The sequence below is a fragment of the Rhamphochromis longiceps genome, linkage group LG13, assembly GCF_057381845.1.
Source record: "Rhamphochromis longiceps isolate RC_006_pf linkage group LG13, R_longiceps_female_GT1.1, whole genome shotgun sequence".
Classification (NCBI taxonomy): Eukaryota; Metazoa; Chordata; class Actinopteri; order Cichliformes; family Cichlidae; genus Rhamphochromis; species Rhamphochromis longiceps.
In genome coordinates this window covers 28,727,464-28,754,252 of record NC_140569.1, presented here as the reverse complement: position 1 = coordinate 28,754,252, position 26,789 = coordinate 28,727,464, and the positions used below count along the sequence as shown (strand labels likewise).

General features: G+C 39.4%; 3 protein-coding genes across 6 annotated transcripts in view; 2 read left to right on the top strand and 1 right to left on the bottom strand.

The window, feature by feature from the left end:
* The window catches only part of thada (THADA armadillo repeat containing), a 123,329-nt gene extending 121,400 nt beyond the window's left edge, over positions 1 to 1,929 (bottom strand). Inside the window, exons 1-7 of the mRNA XM_085428925.1 lie at positions 1,882 to 1,929; positions 1,530 to 1,612; positions 1,269 to 1,378; positions 788 to 918; positions 444 to 592; positions 309 to 341; positions 161 to 209 (exon numbers count right to left, since the gene is read on the bottom strand). Of these exons, the coding sequence (XP_085285051.1) occupies positions 161 to 209; positions 309 to 341; positions 444 to 592; positions 788 to 918; positions 1,269 to 1,378; positions 1,530 to 1,602 (545 nt within the window). The 5' untranslated portion in view covers positions 1,603 to 1,612; positions 1,882 to 1,929. The remainder of the gene's footprint in view (positions 1 to 160; positions 210 to 308; positions 342 to 443; positions 593 to 787; positions 919 to 1,268; positions 1,379 to 1,529; positions 1,613 to 1,881) is intronic.
* plekhh2 (pleckstrin homology domain containing, family H (with MyTH4 domain) member 2) overlaps positions 1 to 26,789 on the top strand; it is a 273,542-nt gene that overhangs the window by 176,952 nt on the left and 69,801 nt on the right. Inside the window, exons 1-2 of one of the 4 annotated variants that reach the window (XM_085428928.1) lie at positions 2,290 to 2,563; positions 5,688 to 5,828. The exons of 2 other annotated variants lie outside the window; for them this stretch is intronic. In XM_085428928.1, coding sequence (XP_085285054.1) covers positions 5,706 to 5,828 — 123 coding nt within the window. In that variant the 5' untranslated portion in view covers positions 2,290 to 2,563; positions 5,688 to 5,705. Of the gene's footprint in view, positions 1 to 2,289; positions 2,564 to 5,687; positions 5,829 to 26,789 lie in introns of those variants that run through there. One more of the 4 variants, XM_085428929.1, reaches the window with a different exon arrangement.
* Positions 19,769 to 26,789, top strand: part of LOC146656056 (uncharacterized) — a 45,221-nt gene continuing 38,200 nt past the window's right edge. The window contains exons 1-5 of the mRNA XM_085428813.1: positions 19,769 to 19,886; positions 20,137 to 20,296; positions 20,434 to 20,626; positions 21,509 to 21,565; positions 23,126 to 23,239. Coding sequence (XP_085284939.1) covers positions 19,769 to 19,886; positions 20,137 to 20,296; positions 20,434 to 20,626; positions 21,509 to 21,565; positions 23,126 to 23,239 — 642 coding nt within the window. The remainder of the gene's footprint in view (positions 19,887 to 20,136; positions 20,297 to 20,433; positions 20,627 to 21,508; positions 21,566 to 23,125; positions 23,240 to 26,789) is intronic.

Here is a 26,789-nt window from a genome sequence, read left to right as displayed (position 1 = left end):
ATTTGATACAAATACAAGGCTGGTAAGATTTTCTCATGTATCAATGTTTACACAGAGGATATAAACCTACAAAATATTGAAATCAATGAGCACCAGCTAGAGTCCAATCAATGAAAGAGACTGGAAGTGTGATTTGAGGGATAAGAGCATGCCTCCATACCTGTTTTGATGAAGGTATTCACTCAGCGCCTTGTGAAGGAACTGCAAAACTACACAAGAGAAGAGGACTCAACGGGATGAGATTGAGACATTAGCTTTCCTCAAAAATACATGAAGTTAAAGCAGGTTAAAATAAGGTGGATACTAACCTTCCGGTAATAGTTTGTTAATGCAGCTCTCACCTGTAGATGTACAATTTTGCCGTGATTGGTACTTATTTATAGCACATGAACTGTTGTTTGATATTAGCAGTGATCACACAAAGAGCAAAAGTAACCACTAACCGAGAGGGAAGCCATCCAGACAGGCAGTGATGGAGTCGACGATGTGGGGATACCGGTCTGAATACGTGCTGGAAAGACAATCAGACAAGCAACCAGCCAAGCAGCTCACAGTCTGCTCCTGAAGCCAAGCTGGTACTGAACCCAAGGCACTGAGAAGTGCAACACAGACAAGTTATTTATCTGAGGGCCTCAGAATTGACGAAGAACAAACAGACACATAAGAGAAAAGATAAATCAGCTACTATGGCCTCTTTACATCTTCTCCCTTAAAACCACAAATAAACAGCTGCTCAGGCTCAGCTTGTCCACAAATGAATATAGAAGAAAATGAAGCATATGTCTACCTTGCAATGGCTCTTCGGAGGGGGTTCTTGGACTGCAGGGAGGTGTAGACCACAGCTAGCGTGTGTAGACAAGCATCTAAAAGAACTCCGCCCATTTGCTCATCACTCAGTGCCTCCAGCTGGGACCCTGCCTGATGAAGTATGGAAAACAAACAAACATTAAAACCTGGAGAAGTGAAAACATTTATGATCTCATTTACAGTGGTACCTATCAAAGGGTGGGATGAATCGGGCAGCAAGTGAACAGCTGAGGTCTTGGAAGCAGGAAACATGGGACGTGTAAGTATCGGAGAGACCGACATACGCTGATCTCACACGTCTGTTCCACTTTACCACTTACTAGACCTAAACGATCTGCAGCTAACATCTTGCTTGGATATCTTAGTCTTAGTTGCATTGAATGCTCAAGCAGAGTAGAAAAGCACTATATAAGAACCAGTCCATTTATCACACTATTCATACCGTTCTATACCAGACAGACCTTTTTAACCAGCTGGATCTGCTGCACCGGCTCTGTCAGCTCCAAACAGGACTGCAGGGTTTGGGCAACCTGCCTGACTCCATCTTCTCCTCCATCAACCGAGAGGGATGCTGGGAAAAGGTCAAAATAAATATTATAAGACATGCGTAACATCCAATGAAGGGTACACACTGTGACTGCTCTACCTGCAATGTATGATGAGACTTATTTACTGTTATAATAACTTTTTAGGCACAGTTATTTGTACTTTTACTCCCTTACCTAACAGCTTGTGCAGTTTCTCCTCATCCAGCGCCACAGCCTCCACTTTGGAAGTCTTCTTTTTCACTACCATGGCTCTGCCTCTGTGTGAGGAGCAAACATACAAACATAATTTAGAAACAACCAAACAAAATAGGAGCTTATTTACTGCTTGAAATTCTTGCTGCTAGATGTTAGCCAACTACTGCTAGCTGCTCGAGACTGAATACACGTGCAAAATGAAAGGCAAGACCGATACAACAAACCCTCAAACAACAAAACAACAAACCGCGGCTTTACTAGAGCAGCTCTACACGCCCGCAAAATTAAATGTAAAAAGCATTTAACTCTGTTCAGCATGAGCTTTACTCACTTGAGCCCTTCAGCTTCAGCTGGTAGCTGTGAATAGTGTCAAGCAGCACTAAAACCTCTTACTTCCGAAACGTTTTTTCAGAATAAAACACCCATTAAATATCGTGCCCAATAAAACAAACAAAATAAAGCTTATATGTGACCTTTAGCAATATTTTTGTTTTTATTTAAATGTAAAAATCAAAATTTTGACTTTCAGACTCTGAATGTGTACTTTTATGTCAGCAAACTTTTACTTTGACACCAAACCTTTTGAGCTTTCTATGGTGTTGTCGCATGCCTGACGCTCATGGGGCCATGCCGCACATAGTAGACGTCACTTCCGACAAAATGTCTGAGCCCGCCCTCAGAAACTGAGCTACCCGAGAAGTGGCGCTCGGGATTTTTATTGGTGGATGACACACGTCAATCAAAGGCAGACGTTCCTTTCCGGCGCGGCTGAGCAACTCCTACCTAGTTTTTGATTGGACGTTTTTGATGAAGCCACACCTTTAAAAAAAACGCCAGCCCTTCGCCAACTTTGCCCGAGAAGCGCAATGAAAACCTCTGGGAAAGACAGAAATTCATCGTTTTAAGCCATGAATTAGCATTTTCTTCAGAGGAATAACAGCAGATAAAGAAGCGCTGGACTCGACATGACGTGAAGCTCCTCGTAAAGTGTCTTTACATTAATATTATTAAGGGTAAGTCGATGAAAATGGATGGTTTTAATTATTAGGAAATGAATTATCTATTTTAATAACGGTTTAGCAGCAATGTACATTAACAGTCATGTCAAATTGATAATAACTTAAATAGACTAATGAATTTTGTTTATCAGCACTAATAAAACCATTTTTTGTAGGGAAATGAAGAAATGCTATTTATGTATTTAATTAATAGCTGTTTAAAAAAAAAGATAAGTTTAACTTTTAATATTTGAAAGTCACCCCGCATTAACGTACTCACAAACCAAATGTTTAAAATATCCCTTAGAAAGTGTTCTACCACAGACATTGTTGCACCTCATCACCTCGGTTTTCTTGACTGCTACAAACTGTTTTGAGTCTCTTCAGAAATACTTGGGAAAGTAGATGGACTGTTAGTCGGGGAAACTGGGCAAGTCACAGCCGTCTTTACTCAGTCACAGGATGAGCTTTCTGACAAATCAAACAGCTACTCTGTGAGAAAACATGCTGTTTGGCTTTAGGTTTTGGGGTTCATGTGCTCAAAGTAACAGTATGTTTTTATTTCTCATCTTGAAAAGTTTTTTTAAAAACCTTGTGCAACAACTACCATATGTAATAATTGTTGATTGTTTAATAATAGTAATAATTGTTTGGTAAAATAACACAAACCTGAAACTAAACTCAGAACTGTTGAGGCTCAATTTGGGGCTCAAGTTGTTTTGATGAGAGTATACAGGATGAACCCCTTTTTTAATAATTTACAAAATCTTTTTTTTATAATATTTTCAAACGAAGGAAGAAAATAAGAAAGAAATTCCTAGTCCAAGACAGAAATTAGGAATGTTTGAAAGAAGAAGGTTAGAGCTCAGACAGCTGTAGTGAAATGTGTGAGGTGCAACAAACTAGCACATGATGCTGACATTTAAGGGATGGCATAAGGGGATCAGTTTGGTTAGTCAGATACGGGTGGTGTTAATGAGTAAACATGGTCATTTATTTGACTTTGGTTTTTAATAAGAGGAAAAATACCTCAATATTCAAATAGGTTAGTGTTCATGATAATATTGGACGTATTTGAACTCTATTTGAATAATGTAACTGTCTGCAGCTCTGCTTTAAATTAGCATGACATATATTCCCTGGTGACTTTGTTAGGTACACCTGTTTGATATCTAATCAGCTAATCAAATGGCAGTAAATCGGTATATTTAGGCATGTAGACATGGTCAAGATAGCCTGCTGAAGTTCAATGGTGATTCAAATGAGGCATGAGCTCATGTCAAAGGTCAGAGGAAAAGACCAGACTGCTCTGAGCTGATATTAGGGCAACAGTAACTCTAATAACCGCTCGTTACAACCAGGGTGTGCAGAAGAGCATCTCCGAAACCACAACACATCCAGCCTTGAATGTTACAGCAGTGGAAGACTACTAAGGGTGCCACTTGTATCAGATTATCAGACAGGAAACAGAGGCTGTAATGAAAATGGATCACCAGAACTGGAAAATAGAAAGAAAAAAAAACATTGTCTGGTCTGAATACGTTTGGGGATTTTCGTACCGATTATTGAGCATGCATCAACACATTGTCTGGTCTGATTTGTTTCAATTTCCACTGCCGCAGGGTTAGAATTTGTTATAACAAGCATGAAAACTTGGATCCACCCTGCCTTGTAGCAACTGTTCAGGCTGGTGCTGGTGGTGTATTGGTCTGGAGGACATTTTGACCACAGTGTGCATATCTCCTGATGGCTACTTCCAGCAGGATAACGCACCAATGTCACGAATCTCAAATCATCTCTAACTGAGAAGTGAGGTAGCTCACTGCACTGAAATAGTGTCCACAGTCAAGAGAGCTCCTTTAGGAAGAGGTGGAAAGAACAGGAGGTTGACATCATAGATGTGCAACCAACAAATCTGCAGCAGCTGTGTAATGCTGGGGCTTGATTCAAACACTTTGTAGAATCTATGCAATAAGGCGGTTGTGATGGGAACAGGTGGTCCAAGCCAACAAGCAAGATGTAGATGTAAGTGACGTATCAGTGTATATACCTCTGAAACGTGTTACGCTCAGCTGATAAGTTTTTTAAACAGTCAAAAGATTTTATTCCATCAGAGTCAATTTGATGTCCTGTAAACCTTTATTTATAAAAACAGAATAACTTCATCAGCACACCACATCCAAATGAGTCCCGATTGTGTCTGTGTGTGCTGATTCTGACTTTGACCAACAGGAAGTCTGAGAGAAAGATTGCAAAAGAAAACACTGGGAGCCGGGCTTTAGGGGTCATTTTTGCTTTAAGATCATGTGTGCTCCAATATCGCAAATAATGACTAATATTCTAATAGGATGTTGTTTATTTACCTTCAATATGTAACCAGCTGAAGGGTGGTGTTGTAGCTAAACAGAAACATTTTGAATATTACAACTGCTATAAAAACACCAAGTGTCAAATTCCAGCATATTTAATGAGATAGCAGCGGATAAATGTGTGATACGTGAAATGTAAATTTAGAATACAAAGCATTTCTTAACGTTTATAGCTTTGTCATATTAAACTCCATCCCCTCAGTCCCTCGTGCTGTTTTGTTTTGTGGAGTGAGACTCGTTTTATTCCTTTCCCCTCGTCAGTGTTTACCACAGCAAACAGGCAGCAGAAATAAGCCTGTGGAAACTACTTTATGGCCTTCCTCCACACATGCTTGTAGTCTCTTTGCGAGGAGGCCAGGCTGGTAATGAGAGGTTATTACTAGGAAGAGAGAAACCCAGGCTTTCTATCCAACATCACAGACGCTCTCTCTCTGCTGCCTGTTTTCCTACATTAGTCGTGGAAAATGTGATACAAGTGTCTTTTGGGGAGGGTGTCGAGGTGTTTTGGACTAATAGAGCTGTTTTCCTGTTTGTGAGTGATACGCCCACTGCCCACACTGGTCCAGCTGGGCTACACCCTGGAATATTTCAGGTGCTGCCTGGCTGGTGCCAACACATCTGGTCAACAACAAGCCTCCTGACCATTTTCTTTCATGTCTGTGTTTCTTCATCTGCTATTATGGAGATAATGTAAAAATGTTAAATGTCTACACAAAAATGTTTTGCTACGCATACTGTACTGTATATACACTCTGTGTCTCACTGCTTAGGGTATTTTTCAGAGGGATATGGCGGAGGGGGAGGAGGCGATGAGCCAAGAGGACTGGAAGGAGAAGTGTGTGGTCCTGGAAGCACTGCTCATGAAGTTCAGAGTGCAGATCATCAAGATCCGAGAGCTCACAGCAGACAAGGTTGGCTTGAGTACATTCATCTTTGCGAGATAACCCCGGTCAAAGGAACAGGTGCAAAGCTATTTTGCAAGAAAAGCTATGCTGATGATTGACAGGCAGATACAGTTTGTTGTATCTGAAAGAGCAGAGACGTGACGCCAATACCGAATTACGGCAATGCTGAAAATGCTGTCATATGGAAATGATACGGTAAAATATCCCAGCTGGCCATCATCGGTCCAACAAACAGAGACTGGCTGTCTTTTAGCAGATGTGTGTATGCGGCACGCGAATGACATTTTCAGAGAAAACTCCCTTAATTAGGATTAATTTGGTTTTAAAGCTGAAGGATGAGCTCGTCAGTGAACGAATACTCCAAATATGATCACAGACTGTATTGTGACAGATTACATTTTTTGTAGTGTTGAATTGTCCAGAAGGCAGACCAATGCAATACCAAAATAAAGAGGACGAAAAGGAAAGAAAAAAGCGACTGTCAGTTGACTCGGCTACAGCCAATATCCAGTCGCCTAACCTAACTGGAATTTGTTTGAAGATAATGCTGAATTAAAACACACATTACTAATAAAACACTGGATCCAATGATTATCCTTTTCCCATGGGTGGCTTGTGTATCTTGTAGTATTACACTCAACACTTAGCAGACTTTGACCTCTCCTTCAAGACCAATTTGAAGGTCAGAGTGATAAAAACAGCATGTAGAGCTGTTAATTCTATGTGTCTTGCTGCCATTGTTTATTATTAACAACATTTAGAGAAAGATACAGGTATATGGGGATTCTAAATATCACATTATAGTTTGCTTCCAACTCTCCTGTCACATTTGACTCCTGAACTCACTTTTACATCGCTGCCTTTTTTAAGTTTACCCCAAAATGTGTTACATCTTTAAGGAAAGTATTGTCAGGAAAAAGAGAAAGAGCTGCCTCATCTCGTCTTGCTTTGACTTCTGTAGTAGCCTCTGCTCTGGTGTTACCTCGTCATCAGTTGGCCGACTGCAGCTAGTCCAAAACGCTGCAGCATGGCTCCTAACTGGCACACGCAAGTGAGATCATATATCTTCTATACTTGCATCATTACCTGGCAGCCAATCAGCTCTTGAATTGAGTTTAAGATCTTAACACTTGTTTTTAAGACGTTGCATGGACCAGCCCCTACATATCTTGCTGATCTCCTAACCTGGTATTCTCCCCCAAGATCCTTGAGGTATGCAGACCAAATGCTTTTGGTTGTCCCTAGGTCCAGACTAAAACACAGAGGAGACCAGACATTTGCCGTGACTGCCCCCAAACTGTGGAATACATTGCCTTTGCATATCAGGTCCTCCCCGACAGTGGATACTTCTAAAATCCGTCTAAAGACCCATTTTTATTCTCTGGCTTTTGATTCATCATTAGTTTGTTACCATTATTCTTTCTATGGTTGTATTCTCTTCTAAAACACTATTCTGTTTTTCTTTTATGTCCTCTGCTTTGTCCATTTTGTTGTACAGTACTTTGGTCAACACTTGATGTTTTTAAACAAGTGCTATATAAATAAATTTAAACTTGAACTTAAACTTAAACTTGAACTAGTTAGTTAGAAGTAAATTGTCCAGTTCTTTCAGAATCAGAGATTATGCAAACAAACTTATGTTCAAGGGCAACAGACAAAGGAAGTGGTGCTGCTTTGACACACTATAACAAATGATCTCTGGGAAAGGGAAGAAGGTCCTCGCATGTATGGGAAGATGATGCGCATTCTCAAACTGAGTGGTGGTGTGTCTGGTGGGCACAGAACGGGCCGTCCCTCCCAGCTGGCCGACACTGGGCAGGCCCAAACTGCTCAGTGGCCTAGATCTGAAGCGGCTCTCCAGGGATGCTGATTAGAGCTCTAATGTAAACAGCAGTCTGACCACAGGGCTGCGCTACGAAGTGCATGATGGGATTGACCCAGCTCCAGTCAATTACAGACTCAAAGTAAGCTCAGCTGGACAGCAAAACAAACTCCCGGAGAGACTTGGAAGAGAGATTGGCTTCGGTGGGTTTTTGCAGCCCACGTAGCACATGTGAAAGTCTCTCCCGTGTATTTTTGGCTCTATCCATCCTGTTTGACAGGTTTACGGCCTTTTTCCACTCAGCAGTAGAAAACACACTGTTAAACACACCATAACACGCACTGTGTTTTTCTTCTTTGGTGTGTTTACTCAATCCTAGCTCTGCTCTTTGGAGGTTACATGCCGTGTAAAAACAAAATATAAGGTGAAATCAGGGAGATGAATCCACCTGACAGAAATTTTGAAAAATTGAGGAAATTGTAGTAAAGTTAGAAATCATCCATCACTCAGTTTTATTAACTGCTTATCTAACTGAGGGTCACAGGAGGGCTGGAGCCTACCCACAGACAGGCCGGCGGTTTGTCAAAGGGGGGTCAAAATGCTTTTTTAAGTTACCTCATGGATCAATTTAATCAATCGGAAGCTTCCACTGACTTATTTTTTGCTACGTAGCCACACGGAGGAATTTTACAGGGGATTTGTTAAGCTTTTTCTTATTTTTTTAACTATTTCTCTAGTTGTCTCGTCCCCTTCAGCCTCAGTTCTGTTAGGAAGCCAGTTCTGAGAACAGAAGCAGACTTGGTCTTGGTCTTGATGGGGACGACAGAGGCAGCTGTAGTGTGTAATCTTGGTAGACATCAACAAAGCCTTTATCCTGCATTAAACTGTTGCTCAGCACCCTGTAATATTTGGTCAGTATGACTGCTCTAAATCTGATGAAGAATAGCAGTAATCCTTAAGTCTTGACTGCACACCAAAGATGACTGATGTCATTTCCCAAGGATCCAGAGTTCAGTCAGAGTTCAGCAGCATTTCTAGAAACACCAACACAAATAATGATATTGAGGAAAAAAAACAAACCCTAAAGCACATGTTAGTATTCAAGTAAAGCCAAATAAGTTTAATCTGAACAAACAAATATGATTCTGAATCATCCTTTAAAATTCCCAGTCTCATTCAGATCCCTTTTAAGCACTTATTTTATTTGATAAAAAGTTTAAGCGCAGTCCAAATGCTGTGTACGCGTACTGTGTAATGTGTTCTGACTTTGCTCATGTGGCTTTGTTGTGTAATGACCGGTGAACATGTTTTCACTGACCTCGTAATGCTCTGAGCTCATCACGTTAACATCCAGACCCCTGCTGATGTGTTTTTCTCTGCTGTGGCTCCCACCGCCTCAGCCCGAGCTTGTTGTTTTTAAAGCCGTGTGGGGGCGGATGCACGTCACTGCAAAATCCCCCTAATATCGCTTCACAGAGGTAGACTCATAAACCAGTGAGGAGTGGGTTTAAAAGAATTAATTAGGAGCAGTGATTCATTCTACATTTCAGATTCCCAAATAACTGGTGCTAAAAAAAACTGTTTACTGTTTCCGATGTATTGATGGCACTGCAGCATGTGCAAAAAGGCAGATCGCAGGTTGTGGCATATAACCCTGAAAGAGGTAAAATGCTGGTAATACTGTAAGATCTAGAAAGTGCTGTTCCTGAAAAAGGTTCAACAAACTATGAGATTATTCCATCAAACTCTGAGCTGAGTTAGTTCACTCAACCCCGAGTATGAGCTGAGCGTGCGTGATTCACTCTGGCAATGGATAAAAAAAAAAGAGGGGAGTCTCCATTTTAATCCAGCCGACCAACATCAGTGGATGTCCATGTGGACTGTGATATTTATGTTATGTTATAATTTAATTAGACTGGACCTCTCTGTCATCAGTAAAACATATGACCCTTTTATATTGTCCGTAATCACCATTTATCCAACTTCAGTGGGAATCATTAGACGGAGCCCGAATCCTAATTTTATATTTGACAGAATCTGAGAATAAAAATATGGAGAAACAGGTCAGATACAGTTTAGTTATGGACCTGAAATATGCGTTAGAAGCTCTGTTCGACATCATTTAATAGCCATGTTTCAATGTGTGGACACTTTTTCATATGAAGTGCAGTCAGAATACAGTTAAACTGTCTGCAGCCTGCTTTGTGGTTATAAAAATGCAAGGTACAAAAAGAACTCCTGCTTAACTGGGATTTCAGTGTTTGTACAAAAGTAAACTTTTGCAATTGAATGTGCTTTGATACTTTATGGACAATGAGATAAAACCGAGTGTCAGTCAGCCGCTGCAACAGCAGCAGGATGGGCGGAGCCAGAGAGAAACAGTCTGTTACCCCGGTAACTGAACCAAAGTTTAACTTTGACGCTGAACTTTAGAAAAGAGAAACGGACCAAAATCTACAGCTGAATTAACACTAACAAAGACGGGAAAAATGGCAATGGAGAAAACTACAAGCACAGAACGCCACATTCAGAGCAACCTTCAAATAAAACAGGAAACACATGGAAACGAGACAACAGCAGGGTCAGTGGCTCGTGTTTATTACTGTATCGAAATGTTCATGCAGATCCAGCTGCAGAACATTCAGGCTTGAGTCAGAGCAGACGCTGTGCTGGATTGCTCCGGGTCAGTGTAATACGACAGGCCGTCCGTATCAACACGCAAACAGAATGAAAATTTGTAGAGGAAGGGTTAAGGGGTCAGAATGACCATTTTTGGGAGAGGAATGCAGGAGTAATAGGAAAGGGATTCAAGACACAAAGGAAGAGGAAAACTAAGGAGCCATGGATAATTACATCTGCAGTGGGTACAATATATGTCCATTTTTTATTTTATATTTATTTTTCCTTTTTGTTATAGTTTTTATTATTGATCAACCATCAATATGTTGCAGTTTCTTGTGTTTCTTATTGTAGGTTTCCTCCCTCTTTTTTGCAGAATTACCTTGAAAGAGGATAACGAAGGTTTTGAATTTGCCGTTCCACAAAACTGGAGCATGAAATGAATTGACGGCAGTCTGGGTAGACTTGGCAAATTACTGAAATCCTAGAAAGCCTGTATGAGGTGACTGAGAGGGAAAACGGGGGAGGAAGAAAAAAAATGAAGCCTTGTGTAAGGATTGAACTGCCCAGGGGAGGAAATACCCAGTTTAGTAAATGTGTGTGTGTGTGTGTGTGTGTGTGTGTGTGTGTGTGTGTGTGTGTGTGAGTTTGCTTGTGTCAAAATTGGGGACTTCTATCAGCTCACACACCAGTCAATTGGGGACACCTCTCCCTTTGGGGACCAAAACCACCGTCCCCAATTAGATTTACCTCTAACAACGTTCAGCATGTTCTAAAACATATTTTAATCCAAAAATCTCACCTGACCCCAAAAGTGACATTTTTTAGATTTTTTGTGTATGTGTATGACATTGCCCCCAAAAATTTTTGCAATCTGTGTATAACTCTATGTTGCCCCTAGTGGAAGTGTGTGAAATTGCAAGAATTTCCACTGTCCCCAAAAGTGACATTTCTTGGATTTTTTTGTGTGTGTATTACCTCTCCCTAACCCTTATATTATTATAGTGTAAGATTTCTTTTAATATACTGATCTTTGTTGAAAATCTTATTCAACATTCTTTTGTATGAATGGTTTTATATAAACAAACATTTGTTCTCTTGACTAAATAATAGAAATCAGTCGACTATTTAGTAGATTATATTTTCAAAAGGGTAAAGAAGACACTAGAAAATACAAAAGAGTCATATTTCATGTAATTATGATATAAATAGTTTTAATATTTTTTAAAGAATTATTTGGCATGATGTGAAGCAGATGCATGAAGTAATGGAGCACTTTAGGTTCATATTTGCTTTCTGAACTGCAGCTTGACATAAATTACTCTAAATTCTTGATACTTGTATTGCAACATATTTAAGATGTTTCTTGAATTTCTGTTGAATGGTGCAGGGATCCAAAATTTGGTGAAACAGCTGAGCTAAATTTCAATGTTAATACCTTTTAGGCAGTATGTAAAATACTGCCTAAAAAGCATAAAAAGTCACAATCATATGGCATAAAACTTAATTCTCACCGAAGTCTCTTTAAGAGCTGATCAAAAACTGTAAGACAATGGTCATTACATATGGATCATGACAGAAAAAAAATTATATCCTGGATACAAGCGGGAAAGATTAGCTTCTGTAGCATGGTTGACTGGGCCTTAGAGATATGTCCAGAGCTTGACTCAAGTTAAATTCAAAGTCAGCTTTATTGTGGAGACGGCTTATGGTTGAGAAATGAACATTCAATGCACGGGCGACAGATCTGGTTGACATTCCTGCTGTCAGCATGCCAATTGCACGCTCCCTCATTGCATCTGTGGCATTTTGCTGTGAGACAAAACTGCACATTCCAGGGTGGCCTTTTGTTGTGGGCAGTCTGAGGTACACCTGTGCACTACTCATGATGTCAGATCAGCATCCTGATGTGGCACACCTGTGAGGTGGGATGGATTATCTCAATATAGCAGATGTGCCCACTACCACACATTTGGACTGATTTGTGACCACTGTTTGGGAGGGATGGTTATATTGTGTATCTGGGATGAATTTTAGGTCTCTACGTCCATCCCATGGGGAATGGGAGCAGTAACAAAGGTGTTGCGTTTATATTTTTGTTGAGTGTATATCATATAGGAGACAGTGATATTCCAGAAGTGAAAAGAAGTTTACTGGATTTACAAAAAGTGTGCAATAATTGTTTAAACAAAAATCAAGCAGGTGCATAAATTCGGGCACCACAAAGTTTAGTTGTCATGAAATCAATATACTTAGCATCCTTATTTTCCTATTATATTGTTTTATTTATTTCTCCACAAAAAGTGACCCGACTGCAAAATGACAGTTGCTCATCCACTTTCCAGGGGTGGGGCCATCTTCTGTGACGCATTGAGAGAAGGAAGACAGGATAAAGACATGTTGTGGAAGAGAGCCAGAAATTAAAGTATGATTCACACACAGTGAGTGAAGACAGTGACTGAAGAAGAAATAGTCAATGCATCATTGGAATCCCCCAGCGCCCTACGTCTATTGCAGCATAACTAAGAGAGGATTCAGGGTCACCTGATCCAGCCCTAACTATATGCTTTAGCAAAAAGGAAAGTTTGAAGCCTAATCTTGAAAGTAGAGATAGTGTCTGTCTCCCAAATCCAAACTGGAAGCTGGTTCCACAGAAGAGGGGCCTGAAAACTGAAGGCTCTCCCTCCCATTCTACTTTTAAATACTCTAGGAACAACAAGTCTGCAGTGTGAGAGCAAATTGCGCTAATGGGGTGATCTAGTATTATAAGGTCATTAAGATAAGGCCTGATTATTTAAGAACTTGTGTGTGAAGAGCAGGATTTTGAACTCTGGATTTAATAGGAAGTCCATGAAGGGAAGCCAAAGCAGGAGAAATCTGCTCTCTTTCTAGTCCCTGTCAGTATTCTTGCTGCAGCATTTTGGATTAGCTGAAGGCTTTTCAGGGAGTTTTTAGGACTTCCTGATAATAATGAATTACAGTCATCCAGCCTGGAAGTAATAAATGCATGAACTCGTTTTTCAGCGTCATTCTGAGACTGTTATGAAATGGCTTTGTGCAGGCTGGAAAAGGACCCAAGGTGCAGACACTGAGGCAAAACTTGGACTCAAAACAGCTTTAATGCTAAACTCAAATGTAACATAACTGGATCTATCAAAACAAACTTACCTGGGCCAACTCACAGCATGGCAAAAGGGTAGATCACAACACAGAGAAATACAGGGCTTAAATACACAGAGGGAGCAATCAGGGAATGGGTAACAGGAGGGAAACACAGCTGGGGCAAATCAGGCCTAACAAGACAAAGGAAGCAAAACCAGACGCATTTACATGACACAGACTTTCAAAGTAAAACAGGAAACATAACACAGAGACGCGAACTTGACAAGGGAATACAGCTGACAGGGGAGACAGCAACTAGAGAACACAGAGATGTAAACCATAAGGCAGAACTCAAAGAAACCAAAGACTAGAAATGATAAATAATATAATAAACTCAAAACCATGGGTCAACGACCCAGGCATCCTAACAGAGACAGGATATTTCTAATTTTAGAGATGTTGCACAAATGGAAGAAAGCAGTCTTACATATTTGTTTAATATGTCCGTTGAAAGACATATTCTGGTCAAAAATGACTCCAATGTTCCTCACACTGTTACTGGAGGCCAAGGTAATGCCATCCAGAGTAAGAATCTGCTTAGATACCATATTTCTAAGATTTTCAGGGCCGAGTACAATAACCTTTGTTTGATCTGAATTAAGAAGCAGAAAGTTAGCGGCCATCCAGGTCTTTATGTCTTTAAGACATTCCTGCAGTTTAACTAATTGGTGTGTGTTATCTGGCTTCATGGATAGATAAAGTTGGGTTTCATCAGCATAGCAGTGAAAATGTATGCTATGTCTTCTGATGATGCTGCCTAAGGGAAGCATGTATAATGTAAACAGAATTGGTCCTAGCACTGAACCCCATGGAACTCCATATTTAACCTCAGTGTGTGAAGACGACTCTCCATTCACGTGAACAAATTGGAGTCTATTAGTCTATTGACCTCCTGACCCAGTATTCAAGGTTCAAGGTTCTTTATTTGTCACACGCATAGTTATACAAGTATAACACACAGTGAAATGTAGCCTGACACGCTCCTCGACATGTGCAAATATTTGGGGGGGTGTAGAGGAAGAACATTATATATATATATATATATATATATATATATATATATATATATATATATATATATATATATATATATATATATATATATATATATATAGTATATACACTGGGTGAATGTGCAGTAGTAGCAGCAAGCAGGTGAATTCTGTACATTAATATGAATAGACATCTGACTATTTTACAGGATAGACAATATAAATATATTTAAAATTAAAGGAATTTGGAATGTACATTGTGCCTTGGTTTAGAGTGTCTGGAAGAGTCCTGTCTCAGTCAATTATAGATGATGTGAGAGGGCGGGTGTGTGTGTTTAGGGCACGGATGGCTTGGGGATAGAAGCTCCTCTTGAGTCTCTCTGTCCTTGCCCGGATGATGCGGAACCTTCTACCAGATTGCAGAAGTTGGAACAGTTTGTTGCCAGGATGGGACGGGTCCTTCAGTATCTGCGCTGCTCTAGTCCGGCATCTCCTGGTGTAGGTGTCCTGAAGCGGGGGGAGAGCAATCCTGCAGCAGCGTTCTGCTGTACGGATCACTCTCTGGAGAGCTTTTTGGTCCTTCACACAGCTGTTCCCGAACCACGATGTCATGTTCTGTGTGAGGATGCTCTCCACAGCGCCTGTATAGAAAATCCTGAGGATCTTTGGAGAGACCCTGAACTTCCTCAGTTGTCGTAGGTGATACAGGCGCTGCCTAGCCTTTTTGGTCTGGACCTGAATGTATGAACCTTCCAGATGCCTCAGGTCATCTGGATCCGTTTTTTTATCAGTTCCCAGAGTCAGAACCAGACACAGAGAAGCTGCATTCAGCTTTTATGCTCCATATATCTGGAACAAACTCCCAGAAAGCCTCAGATCAGCTGAAACACTCAGTTTATTTAAATCCAGGTTGAAGACTCACCTATTCTCAGCTGCATTTGAATAAAGCACCAAATCCACACTTTTAAGCTTAAATTTCAAAACTTATATTTTAACTACTGATTTTATCTAGTGTTCTGATTTTATCTACTGTTTTTTAACCAATTTTAAATCATGCTGTTTTTGTTTTTTAATTTCTCTTTAAAGCACTTTGAATCACCTTGTTGTTTAATTGTACTATATAAATAAACTTGCCTTCCCTATTGTTGCTGTATAAATAACATTGAATTGAATCAATCAAATCCACAAATCAAATCAATCATATGCAACTGGAAATCTGCAATTTCAACAAAGATCAGTATATCAATAGAAATCATTACCATCCAATATCTCCTAACATATTCTGAAATCTTTTTTCCTTGATCACAAATACTTGAGTCAAGATGAATATGTGGCTCTTTATATCTGTATTGATAAAAAGAGCCACTATAATGCTAATCTATGTTAAGATTACAAGGATGCACACTTACAAGTCCTCTCTTTCAAATCCTTCTGTGCTGCCATTTTAAGTATAAAGACTGCCGCTTCCTGATAGCACATCTCTGAAGAGTCTTCTTACAGCAGTTGTGCCAGCAAGTGAAATATAAAATAAAAAAATAAGAATTCTTTCTTTAACAACACTAATTTACTCATATGTTCCCATACATATCTGTTTTAATGTGTCATTTAATCACAGGAGAAGCCAATGTAAATTGTAGAGAGTCGTCTCTTCTGCCATGATCTGATAGAGTAGCAGCATTAGAGCCAGGGATTAAAAAAGTTCAACATGCATAAAGGTACCTGGTACTGGGGACAAAAAGGAGTTAGATCCCGTTCAATCGTCTGCAAGACAAGCTCACTAATATTAAGTCCTGGCATACATGGTATCCATAGAGACCTGTGAATCTCAGCTAAACGCTCATATTATCCATTTCTACCATTTCTACAACCACCAAACACAAACACAAAAGCAGTTACACCATTTCATGAAATGTCAGTAAACAAACACAGTGGAGCCTCATCAGCATGGAGCCTCAGCTAACCAATAAAACAATACATGGTTTTGAAAAGAAAGCTCTTACAGATTCCAGAACTGCAAGCTTCGTCACACTCTGACCAAAAATCAACGAACCAGCCGCAAAATCAGACCACAATATTTTTACGATCAATAATCAGTAACGTTATAATCGGACTTTGCTTGTTGTTTCCAATGTTTAAACATCTATATGGGACTACAGAATGTTTCCTTCTCCCACAATGCCTTGGAGATGTTTACTATTTTTAAAAAATATATAATTTTCTGCCCAGTTACAGACATTTGATTGGACCAGGGCGAGGTCACGCATTTTTCTTTGGCCTTGCAACTTCTGATTGGTGGGACTGACGTGAACATGGCCATATTACTGTGATTTTATTAGCTCAAACAATTAAAAAGAGATGTCAATCAACACAAATCGGACAATAGAAGCCGAAGTTACAGCCCCTCTGAATTTAGAGGGAAACCTTTTTAGGTATGTAAATAAAGTTAAATCATTTCTGTTCAATACCTAAGAAATTTCTACTCACAAAAGGTAACAAAATGTGCCAAATACCTGGCTTTCTATTCCTTTAAAGTGCTGTAATTTTTCACTGTTTTACTTCAGAAGTATTCATCTTTGCACAGATAATGTTAATACGTTGATTACTGTCTTGATGCATGCTCAAACATCCAGGTAAGTAATTCTTGATTCTATGGCTTACTGTTTATATGAACAGGGCGTACATTTAAGACCAATTTTCTGTATGATCAACATGGCCATCTCAAATTTTCTGGCTTCGATGCTCAACCCGTTGGTAGGCAGCTCTGAACACATCCAGAACAACTTGTCGAGAAAGTGAGAGATGCCATTATGGAGGCAGATGAAACAATGGTCTTGTACAATGTTACACCTCTTACTTCACTTGGGTTCCAGTCACTGAAGAATAGGTAGTTCATAACTTGTACATGGAAGAAGTGGAAAAGAGATCTTTGTTATCCTATCCTGGAACACCACCAAGTCATTGGTTCAGGTATGTGGATGACACCTAGCTGAAAATCAAATCTCAGGATGTACCACAAGTAATGGATCACATTAACTCAGTGGATTAACACATCAAATTCACCAGGGAGGATATGAGTGATAAAATGTTTCTCCCATTGAAAATGCTACGTCCAGAAGAACTTAATCAACCTTTTGGGATTTACTTATCTGGATGATCGAGCATGCATCAAGACATGCAAATAGCAGTTTTTCCCATAAAAAAAAGTAACCAATCTACTGCATTGACCTGTATGCACATGTTCAAAGGTGAACTCTTTTGATATCATTGTACACAGCATTTTTTGGAGTGATTTGTTCTCCACATCACCCTCAAAAACACTATGCAAAAAGAAAAGTTTGTACATTAAGACACTATGGAGGGGGCTGTCTTACACCATAAGGTAGTGGTAGACTTTATTTAATTGTAGGAAAAATGAATGGAGAAGTCTACCTGGACAGTTGTTCAAAAGAATCTGAAGAAAAGACAAGTGTGGATTTTCAGGCAAGACAATAATTCCAATCACAGAGGATAGAAAACTTTCAATTGGATTGAGAGAAATAAACCAATTATGAGCCCTCTGGTAACCTGATTTGTTTTGTATTCCCAAAGCGAGAGCTGTGTTTGCATTCTTGACACAAAGCTGAAGTTGTTCCCAGAGAAGGTTAAACTCTGCCTGGGCTGACCTTTGTCACTGATTCTGTTGGTGGTTTTCATGGATTAAATGGTGTCTGGTTTGTGAACCTTGGGGTCTCATCTTTGGCAAATGACATGGTACTTCAGGCTTCTTAAGGCCATGACCTTCAGTGTGTACTAGAGTGGTTTGCAGCTGAGTGTGAAGCAGCTGTGATTAGAGTTAGCTCCTCTAGGTCTATGGTACTGTGCAGAGCTCTGTCATCTGAGGGGTGCTTGAAAGAGAGACACTGCTCCACCACATCAAAATGACCAGCATGCCTACTGGGTGCCTCCCTGAGCATATTCCACTGACTGGGATCTCTCTGGGGAAGATCTAGAGCTTGTTGGAGAGACTAAGATAAAGTGTTTATTACCTAATTTCAGTCTTTACATATTTTAGACTGTTTTTAAACATAGAAAATAGTGTGAAATAAAATCCAGCAAAACAAAACAAAAATTATAATACTAGAACATTTAAAAGGTAAAAGTGATACTTAAATTAACAGTGGAATAGTAAGGCAGCTCGTATTTTTCTCATTTGACAATTTTATTCACTGTGTACAAAACCCCAAACATTAGTTCCTCTATACTTTAAAGCAAGGAAACTGAGAAATTTCATTTAGAAATTGATTTAATTTTTGCAGATTAATATATTGTTTTTTTTAAGTTTTCATAAGATAAACAGTGATTAAAATAATAATTAATTAAATTAATAATTACAATAATACTGAACCGACTGATTGAACATCTTTAAGTGCATAATCATAATCTTGCCATTAGGCTTTGCAAAAAACGTTGGTTTCTCAGATTTTTTTTTTAGATATGTGGATGGGGCAGGGCCTGCCGGTAGGCGGGCGGGAGGCGCGCGAAAGGGAGAGGCGCGAAGGAGAGGCGCGAAAGAAGAGGCGGGTGGGGGAGGGTCACAATAGCTTTGGATCGCAGTCATGGAGGTAACCATCTGAGAGCAGCAGCGCATGGAGCAGCTTTAAAGGTATGAAAAGTAGCTTAAGACATTTAGTTTGTTATTGCCATGCCTTTAGGTTTCTGCTGAAAAGGAAATTACACGACAAAAAGAAATGTCAGTATTTTCTGTCTGAATGTAAGAAAGTTATTTCAAGATGAATGTTGATATTGGTTAGCTAGCTAGGTGTACCCTTGATAAAACTCAAATGAGCTAACATTGAAATCAGAGTACGTACTAAAATGTACGGGGGAATGATAACAAGACAATTTTCTCTAGATCGCTGATTTTTGCTGTCTTGTGAACAGCATTCCCGTGGTGACATTTATTTGTTAGCTGTTTTCGAGGTGGCCTCGACACCAGCCTGAGTTCTTTTTTTTTTTTTTTTTTTTTTTTCTTGACACCAGCCTGAGTTCGAGTCCTTTGCCCAGTGTCTTCCCCCCTCTTTTTCTGCCCCGCTTTCCTGACATTCTTTACTGAGTCAATCGAATAAAACAGAAAAAAGCCAAGAAAAAGTACAAATGTTAAATTTCAGTGTAATCTTTAATGTAATCATGAGAGTTGATAGTGTGCTTTAGTAATTAACAAATATTTTAAATAATTTATCAAATATTTATATTTTATTATAAGCATTTAAGAAAAGGCATACTGTATTTTAATTTGGAGTTGGTGAACACAGGGAATAATTAGGTATTTAAATCTCTTTTTACAGAAAAGAAATCTTGCATTTGATATTATGATGGAAACATCAGGTAGAAGAAGAAAAAGAGTTAATCCTCAACACGATGCAGAACACTATATTAAACTGAAAACTGACAAGACTGGTCTAACAGAGCAATTCATCAGCCCATGCAAAGGTATAGTGGTGTCATTTGTGCATTTTGATAATTACAGCACGCATAAACAGTAACACTTCGCTCCTGTATGCAAATTAGACATTCAGTACTGATAACCTTGCTCATGTCATTTGCATTTATCAAGCGTTTATGTTATAGTTTTTTAATAGGCTTTGTAAAGAAGAGTAACTTTATTCATAAGTTTTAAAATGTCTTACAATTGGTGGAAACATTTTTTTTTAAACTAGAGCAATATTTTCTTCTTTTAAAGGTCGTGGTGTAATTGCCTCGCAGTTTTTCAAACAGGGGGAATTTGTTCTTGAGTACCGTGGAGAACTTTGCAAAGCAGATCCTTATCTTGAAAAAAACAAGTTCAATGATACGGTGGAAGTATTCTTATTTGATTTCAAATGGAAAGGAACCTCTTGGTGGTAAGACAATATTTCATGTTACAGTGTATTTTGGATCTATGCTATACTTAATACACTACTACAAATATCTATTATTTATGTAACATGCCACACAGTATGTTGATTTACTCCACTGTTGATACTTTTTTTTCTTCAAGCATTGATGCTTCTGTTGAAGACAAGTCATTAGGAAGGCTTGTGAATGATGACCACCGAAGGCCTAGCTGTAAGATGAAAACAGTTGAAGTTGAAGGAAGGCCACATCTTTGCCTGTTTGCCTTACGTGACATTGACCCAGGAGAAGAAATAACTTATGACTACGGGAAAGCCGACTGGCCTTGGCGCAAGATGGTAAACTATTGCATTGCACTATTGCTGCACATGATGTCAAATAAGTCTAACTATATTTGATTTTGGCCCAAAGATATCACATAAACTACTGTTAAAACAGCTTAGATTTTAAACCTCTTCAAGTTTTTCTTAAACCTCTTCAGAACATGGTGTTGTTATTTTTGAGTTGAAATACAAAGTATGTTTTGTATTTCGATAAGATAATAGTATTTAATATCAGTGAATATACTGGTATGGTGGGGTGTGGTCTGTGGGGCCGCTGCATTGGCTCATCACGCTGTCCTTGCATTAAAGCCTGTACTGGGTCCTTACTGACTTGTTGTTGTCATTTTGTACAGGACACCACTGAAGAGCTGCTTCTGTGTTTGTTTATTGAGACGACAACCAGAAATAAAAATGTTGAGGGGTGGGGAGTAGGGCTCTAGCCACCTTGTCGGTCTTTTTATTTCTGGTTGTTGTCTCAACACACACAGCTTTTCAGGAGTGTCCTGCACATAATATGTTCTCATCACTCTGGACATGAGGCTTGTGTTTGCTCTGAGCAGTGAGGGGGAGGGGCAGTCGTTACACTCCCAGTGGCACATCAACAGAGCTGGAGGGAGAGAGAGAGAGATCCTTCTTATTGGATTCAAGTGCACATTTGAGTTCTGTGAGAATAGTTTGCAGCCTTGTCTTACTAGTCATTTCTACACAGACGCCATGAAATGCACAGACGCGGGCACGCACAACACGAAGCACATGGTCAATTTAGGGGAGGCTTAGGTTAAAGCAGAGTGTATTTGTGTTAGAAACTTCCCCAAAAGTTACAAGTGTGAGACCTAATGATGACTGTAGTTGGTGATGTTTTTGTAGTTGTAAGTGAAGTCATGTCTCTGTTTTTAGGATAAGTCTACTCTAGAGATCAGCAACCAAACCGGTGATCTTGAACACTGCATTCAGGTAAGTGTTATGTTCTCATCAGTATCTAATGAGTATCTAATGAGTGGCCTTAGTTCAGTTTGGCATTTACTGTCCTCACTTAGGTTAAAGCAGAGTGTATTTGTGTTAGAACCGTCCCCAAAAGTTATAAGTGTGAGGCCTAATGATGACTGTAGTTGGTGATGTTTTTGTTGTTGTTAGTATGGGTGGGTTTTAATAATCGATTCATTGATTAAAATCGGTTCAGGTTTGGATAATGTGATATCGATTCATTAAAATCCGGAATCGATTTTTTTTTTTTTTTTTTATATAAATGTATTTTGCCCAAAATCCTTCTCCTTCTTATTGGATTCAAGTGCACATTTGAGTTCTGTGAGAATAGTTTGCAGCCTTGTCTTACTAGTCATTTCTACACAGACGCCATGAAATGCACAGACGCGGGCACGCACAACACGAAGCACATGGTCAATTTAGGGGAGGCTTAGGTTAAAGCAGAGTGTATTTGTGTTAGAAACGTCCCCAAAAGTTACAAGTGTGAGACCTAATGATGACTGTAGTTGGTGATGTTTTTGTAGTTGTAAGTGAAGTCATGTCTCTGTTTTTAGGATAAGTCTACTCTAGAGATCAGCAACCGAACCGGTGATCTTGAACACTGCATTCAGGTAAGTGTTATGTTCTCATCAGTATCTAATGAGTATCTAATGAGTGGCCTTAGTTCAGTTTGCCATTTACTGTCCTCACTTAGGTTAAAGCAGAGTGTATTTGATCCCCTCTATGGTGTGGTGTATAGTAAAGGAGATTCACATGTGTACTACCTCCTGTTACCCTTGTACCATTTTGGGCCCCATTGACTTCCATTATAATCACATATTTTCCATATACTGTAATCCTGACATGTGATAAGGCTTTTCTCGTGGATACCTAATGGATCTAAGCCTCTGCCTTCAAAATAAAGGAAAAATAGGTTTTGGATCAAATGAGCACAATATTAGGCACAGCACCACCATAGACACTCAGTGGTTTTGAATGCAGGACATGGTTATCTTACCTTGCAAAATACATGGTAACAAAACGGCTAATCACCATAAAATAGTCTTGATGTAGTGGAACTGATATAAGAGAGTGGTGTGAATGTGATTGAGAATATATATATATATATATATATATATATGTATATATGTATATATGTTTTTTTTTTTTTTTTGCTTCACTCTGGACATGAGGCTTGTGTTTGCTCTGAGCAGTGAGGGGGAGGGGCAGTCGTTACACTCCCAGTGGCACATCAACAGAGCTGGAGGGAGAGAGAGAGAGATCCTTCTTATTGGATTCAAGTGCACATTTGAGTTCTGTGAGAATAGTTTGCAGCCTTGTCTTACTAGTCATTTCTACACAGACGCCATGAAATGCACAGACGCGGGCACGCACAACACGAAGCACATGGTCAATTTAGGGGAGGCTTAGGTTAAAGCAGAGTGTATTTGTGTTAGAAACGTCCCCAAAAGTTACAAGTGTGAGACCTAATGATGACTGTAGTTGGTGATGTTTTTGTAGTTGTAAGTGAAGTCATGTCTCTGTTTTTAGGATAAGTCTACTCTAGAGATCAGCAACCAAACCGGTGATCTTGAACACTGCATTCAGGTAAGTGTTATGTTCTCATCAGTATCTAATGAGTATCTAATGAGTGGCCTTAGTTCAGTTTGCCATTTACTGTCCTCACTTAGGTTAAAGCAGAGTGTATTTGTGTTAGAACCGTCCCCAAAAGTTATAAGTGTGAGGCCTAATGATGACTGTAGTTGGTGATGTTTTTGTTTTTGTTGTTGTTAGTATGGGTGGGTTTTAATAATCGATTCATTGATTAAAATCGGTTCAGGTTTGGATAATGTGATATCGATTCATTAAAATCCGGAATCGATTTTTTTTTTTTTTTTTTTTTTATATAAATGTATTTTGCCCAAAATCCTTCTCCTTCTTATTGGATTCAAGTGCACATTTGAGTTCTGTGAGAATAGTTTGCAGCCTTGTCTTACTAGTCATTTCTACACAGACGCCATGAAATGCACAGACGCGGGCACGCACAACACGAAGCACATGGTCAATTTAGGGGAGGCTTAGGTTAAAGCAGAGTGTATTTGTGTTAGAAACGTCCCCAAAAGTTACAAGTGTGAGACCTAATGATGACTGTAGTTGGTGATGTTTTTGTAGTTGTAAGTGAAGTCATGTCTCTGTTTTTAGGATAAGTCTACTCTAGAGATCAGCAACCAAACCGGTGATCTTGAACACTGCATTCAGGTAAGTGTTATGTTCTCATCAGTATCTAATGAGTATCTAATGAGTGGCCTTAGTTCAGTTTGCCATTTACTGTCCTCACTTAGGTTAAAGCAGAGTGTATTTGATCCCCTCTATGGTGTGGTGTATAGTAAAGGAGATTCACATGTGTACTACCTCCTGTTACCCTTGTACCATTTTGGGCCCCATTGACTTCCATTATAATCACATATTTTCCATATACTGTAATCCTGACATGTGATAAGGCTTTTCTCGTGGATACCTAATGGATCTAAGCCTCTGCCTTCAAAATAAAGGAAAAATAGGTTTTGGATCAAATGAGCACAATATTAGGCACAGCACCACCATAGACACTCAGTGGTTTTGAATGCAGGACATGGTTATCTTACCTTGCAAAATACATGGTAACAAAACGGCTAATCACCATAAAATAGTCTTGATGTAGTGGAACTGATATAAGAGAGTGGTGTGAATGTGATTGAGAATATATATATATATATATATGTATATATGTATATATGTTTTTTTGTTTTTTTTTTTGCTTCATTCTGGACATGAGGCTTGTGTTTGCTCTGAGCAGTGAGGGGGAGGGGCAGTCGTTACACTCCCAGTGGCACATCAACAGAGCTGGAGGGAGAGAGAGAGAGATCCTTCTTATTGGATTCAAGTGCACATTTGAGTTCTGTGAGAATAGTTTGCAGCCTTGTCTTACTAGTCATTTCTACACAGACGCCATGAAATGCACAGACGCGGGCACGCACAACACGAAGCACATGGTCAATTTAGGGGAGGCTTAGGTTAAAGCAGAGTGTATTTGTGTTAGAAACGTCCCCAAAAGTTACAAGTGTGAGACCTAATGATGACTGTAGTTGGTGATGTTTTTGTAGTTGTAAGTGAAGTCATGTCTCTGTTTTTAGGATAAGTCTACTCTAGAGATCAGCAACCAAACCGGTGATCTTGAACACTGCATTCAGGTAAGTGTTATGTTCTCATCAGTATCTAATGAGTATCTAATGAGTGGCCTTAGTTCAGTTTGCCATTTACTGTCCTCACTTAGGTTAAAGCAGAGTGTATTTGTGTTAGAACCGTCCCCAAAAGTTATAAGTGTGAGGCCTAATGATGACTGTAGTTGGTGATGTTTTTGTTTTTGTTGTTGTTAGTATGGGTGGGTTTTAATAATCGATTCATTGATTAAAATCGGTTCAGGTTTGGATAATGTGATATCGATTCATTAAAATCCGGAATCGATTTTTTTTTTTTTTTTTTTATATAAATGTATTTTGCCCAAAATCCTTCTCCTTCTTATTGGATTCAAGTGCACATTTGAGTTCTGTGAGAATAGTTTGCAGCCTTGTCTTACTAGTCATTTCTACACAGACGCCATGAAATGCACAGACGCGGGCACGCACAACACGAAGCACATGGTCAATTTAGGGGAGGCTTAGGTTAAAGCAGAGTGTATTTGTGTTAGAAACGTCCCCAAAAGTTACAAGTGTGAGACCTAATGATGACTGTAGTTGGTGATGTTTTTGTAGTTGTAAGTGAAGTCATGTCTCTGTTTTTAGGATAAGTCTACTCTAGAGATCAGCAACCAAACCGGTGATCTTGAACACTGCATTCAGGTAAGTGTTATGTTCTCATCAGTATCTAATGAGTATCTAATGAGTGGCCTTAGTTCAGTTTGCCATTTACTGTCCTCACTTAGGTTAAAGCAGAGTGTATTTGATCCCCTCTATGGTGTGGTGTATAGTAAAGGAGATTCACATGTGTACTACCTCCTGTTACCCTTGTACCATTTTGGGCCCCATTGACTTCCATTATAATCACATATTTTCCATATACTGTAATCCTGACATGTGATAAGGCTTTTCTCGTGGATACCTAATGGATCTAAGCCTCTGCCTTCAAAATAAAGGAAAAATAGGTTTTGGATCAAATGAGCACAATATTAGGCACAGCACCACCATAGACACTCAGTGGTTTTGAATGCAGGACATGGTTATCTTACCTTGCAAAATACATGGTAACAAAACGGCTAATCACCATAAAATAGTCTTGATGTAGTGGAACTGATATAAGAGAGTGGTGTGAATGTGATTGAGAATATATATATATATGTATATATGTTTTTTTTTTTTTTTTTGCTTCATTCTGGACATGAGGCTTGTGTTTGCTCTGAGCAGTGAGGGGGAGGGGCAGTCGTTACACTCCCAGTGGCACATCAACAGAGCTGGAGGGAGAGAGAGAGAGATCCTTATTGGATTCAAGTGCACATTTGAGTTCTGTGAGAATAGTTTGCAGCCTTGTCTTACTAGTCATTTCTACACAGACGCCATGAAATGCACAGACGCGGGCACGCACAACACGAAGCACATGGTCAATTTAGGGGAGGCTTAGGTTAAAGCAGAGTGTATTTGTGTTAGAAACGTCCCCAAAAGTTACAAGTGTGAGACCTAATGATGACTGTAGTTGGTGATGTTTTTGTAGTTGTAAGTGAAGTCATGTCTCTGTTTTTAGGATAAGTCTACTCTAGAGATCAGCAACCAAACCGGTGATCTTGAACACTGCATTCAGGTAAGTGTTATGTTCTCATCAGTATCTAATGAGTATCTAATGAGTGGCCTTAGTTCAGTTTGCCATTTACTGTCCTCACTTAGGTTAAAGCAGAGTGTATTTGATCCCCTCTATGGTGTGGTGTATAGTAAAGGAGAATCACATGTGTACTACCTCCTGTTACCCTTGTACCATTTTGGGCCCCATTGACTTCCATTATAATCACATATTTTCCATATACTGTAATCCTGACATGTGATAAGGCTTTTCTCGTGGATACCTAATGGATCTAAGCCTCTGCCTTCAAAATAAAGGAAAAATAGGTTTTGGATCAAATGAGCACAATATTAGGCACAGCACCACCATAGACACTCAGTGGTTTTGAATGCAGGACATGGTTATCTTA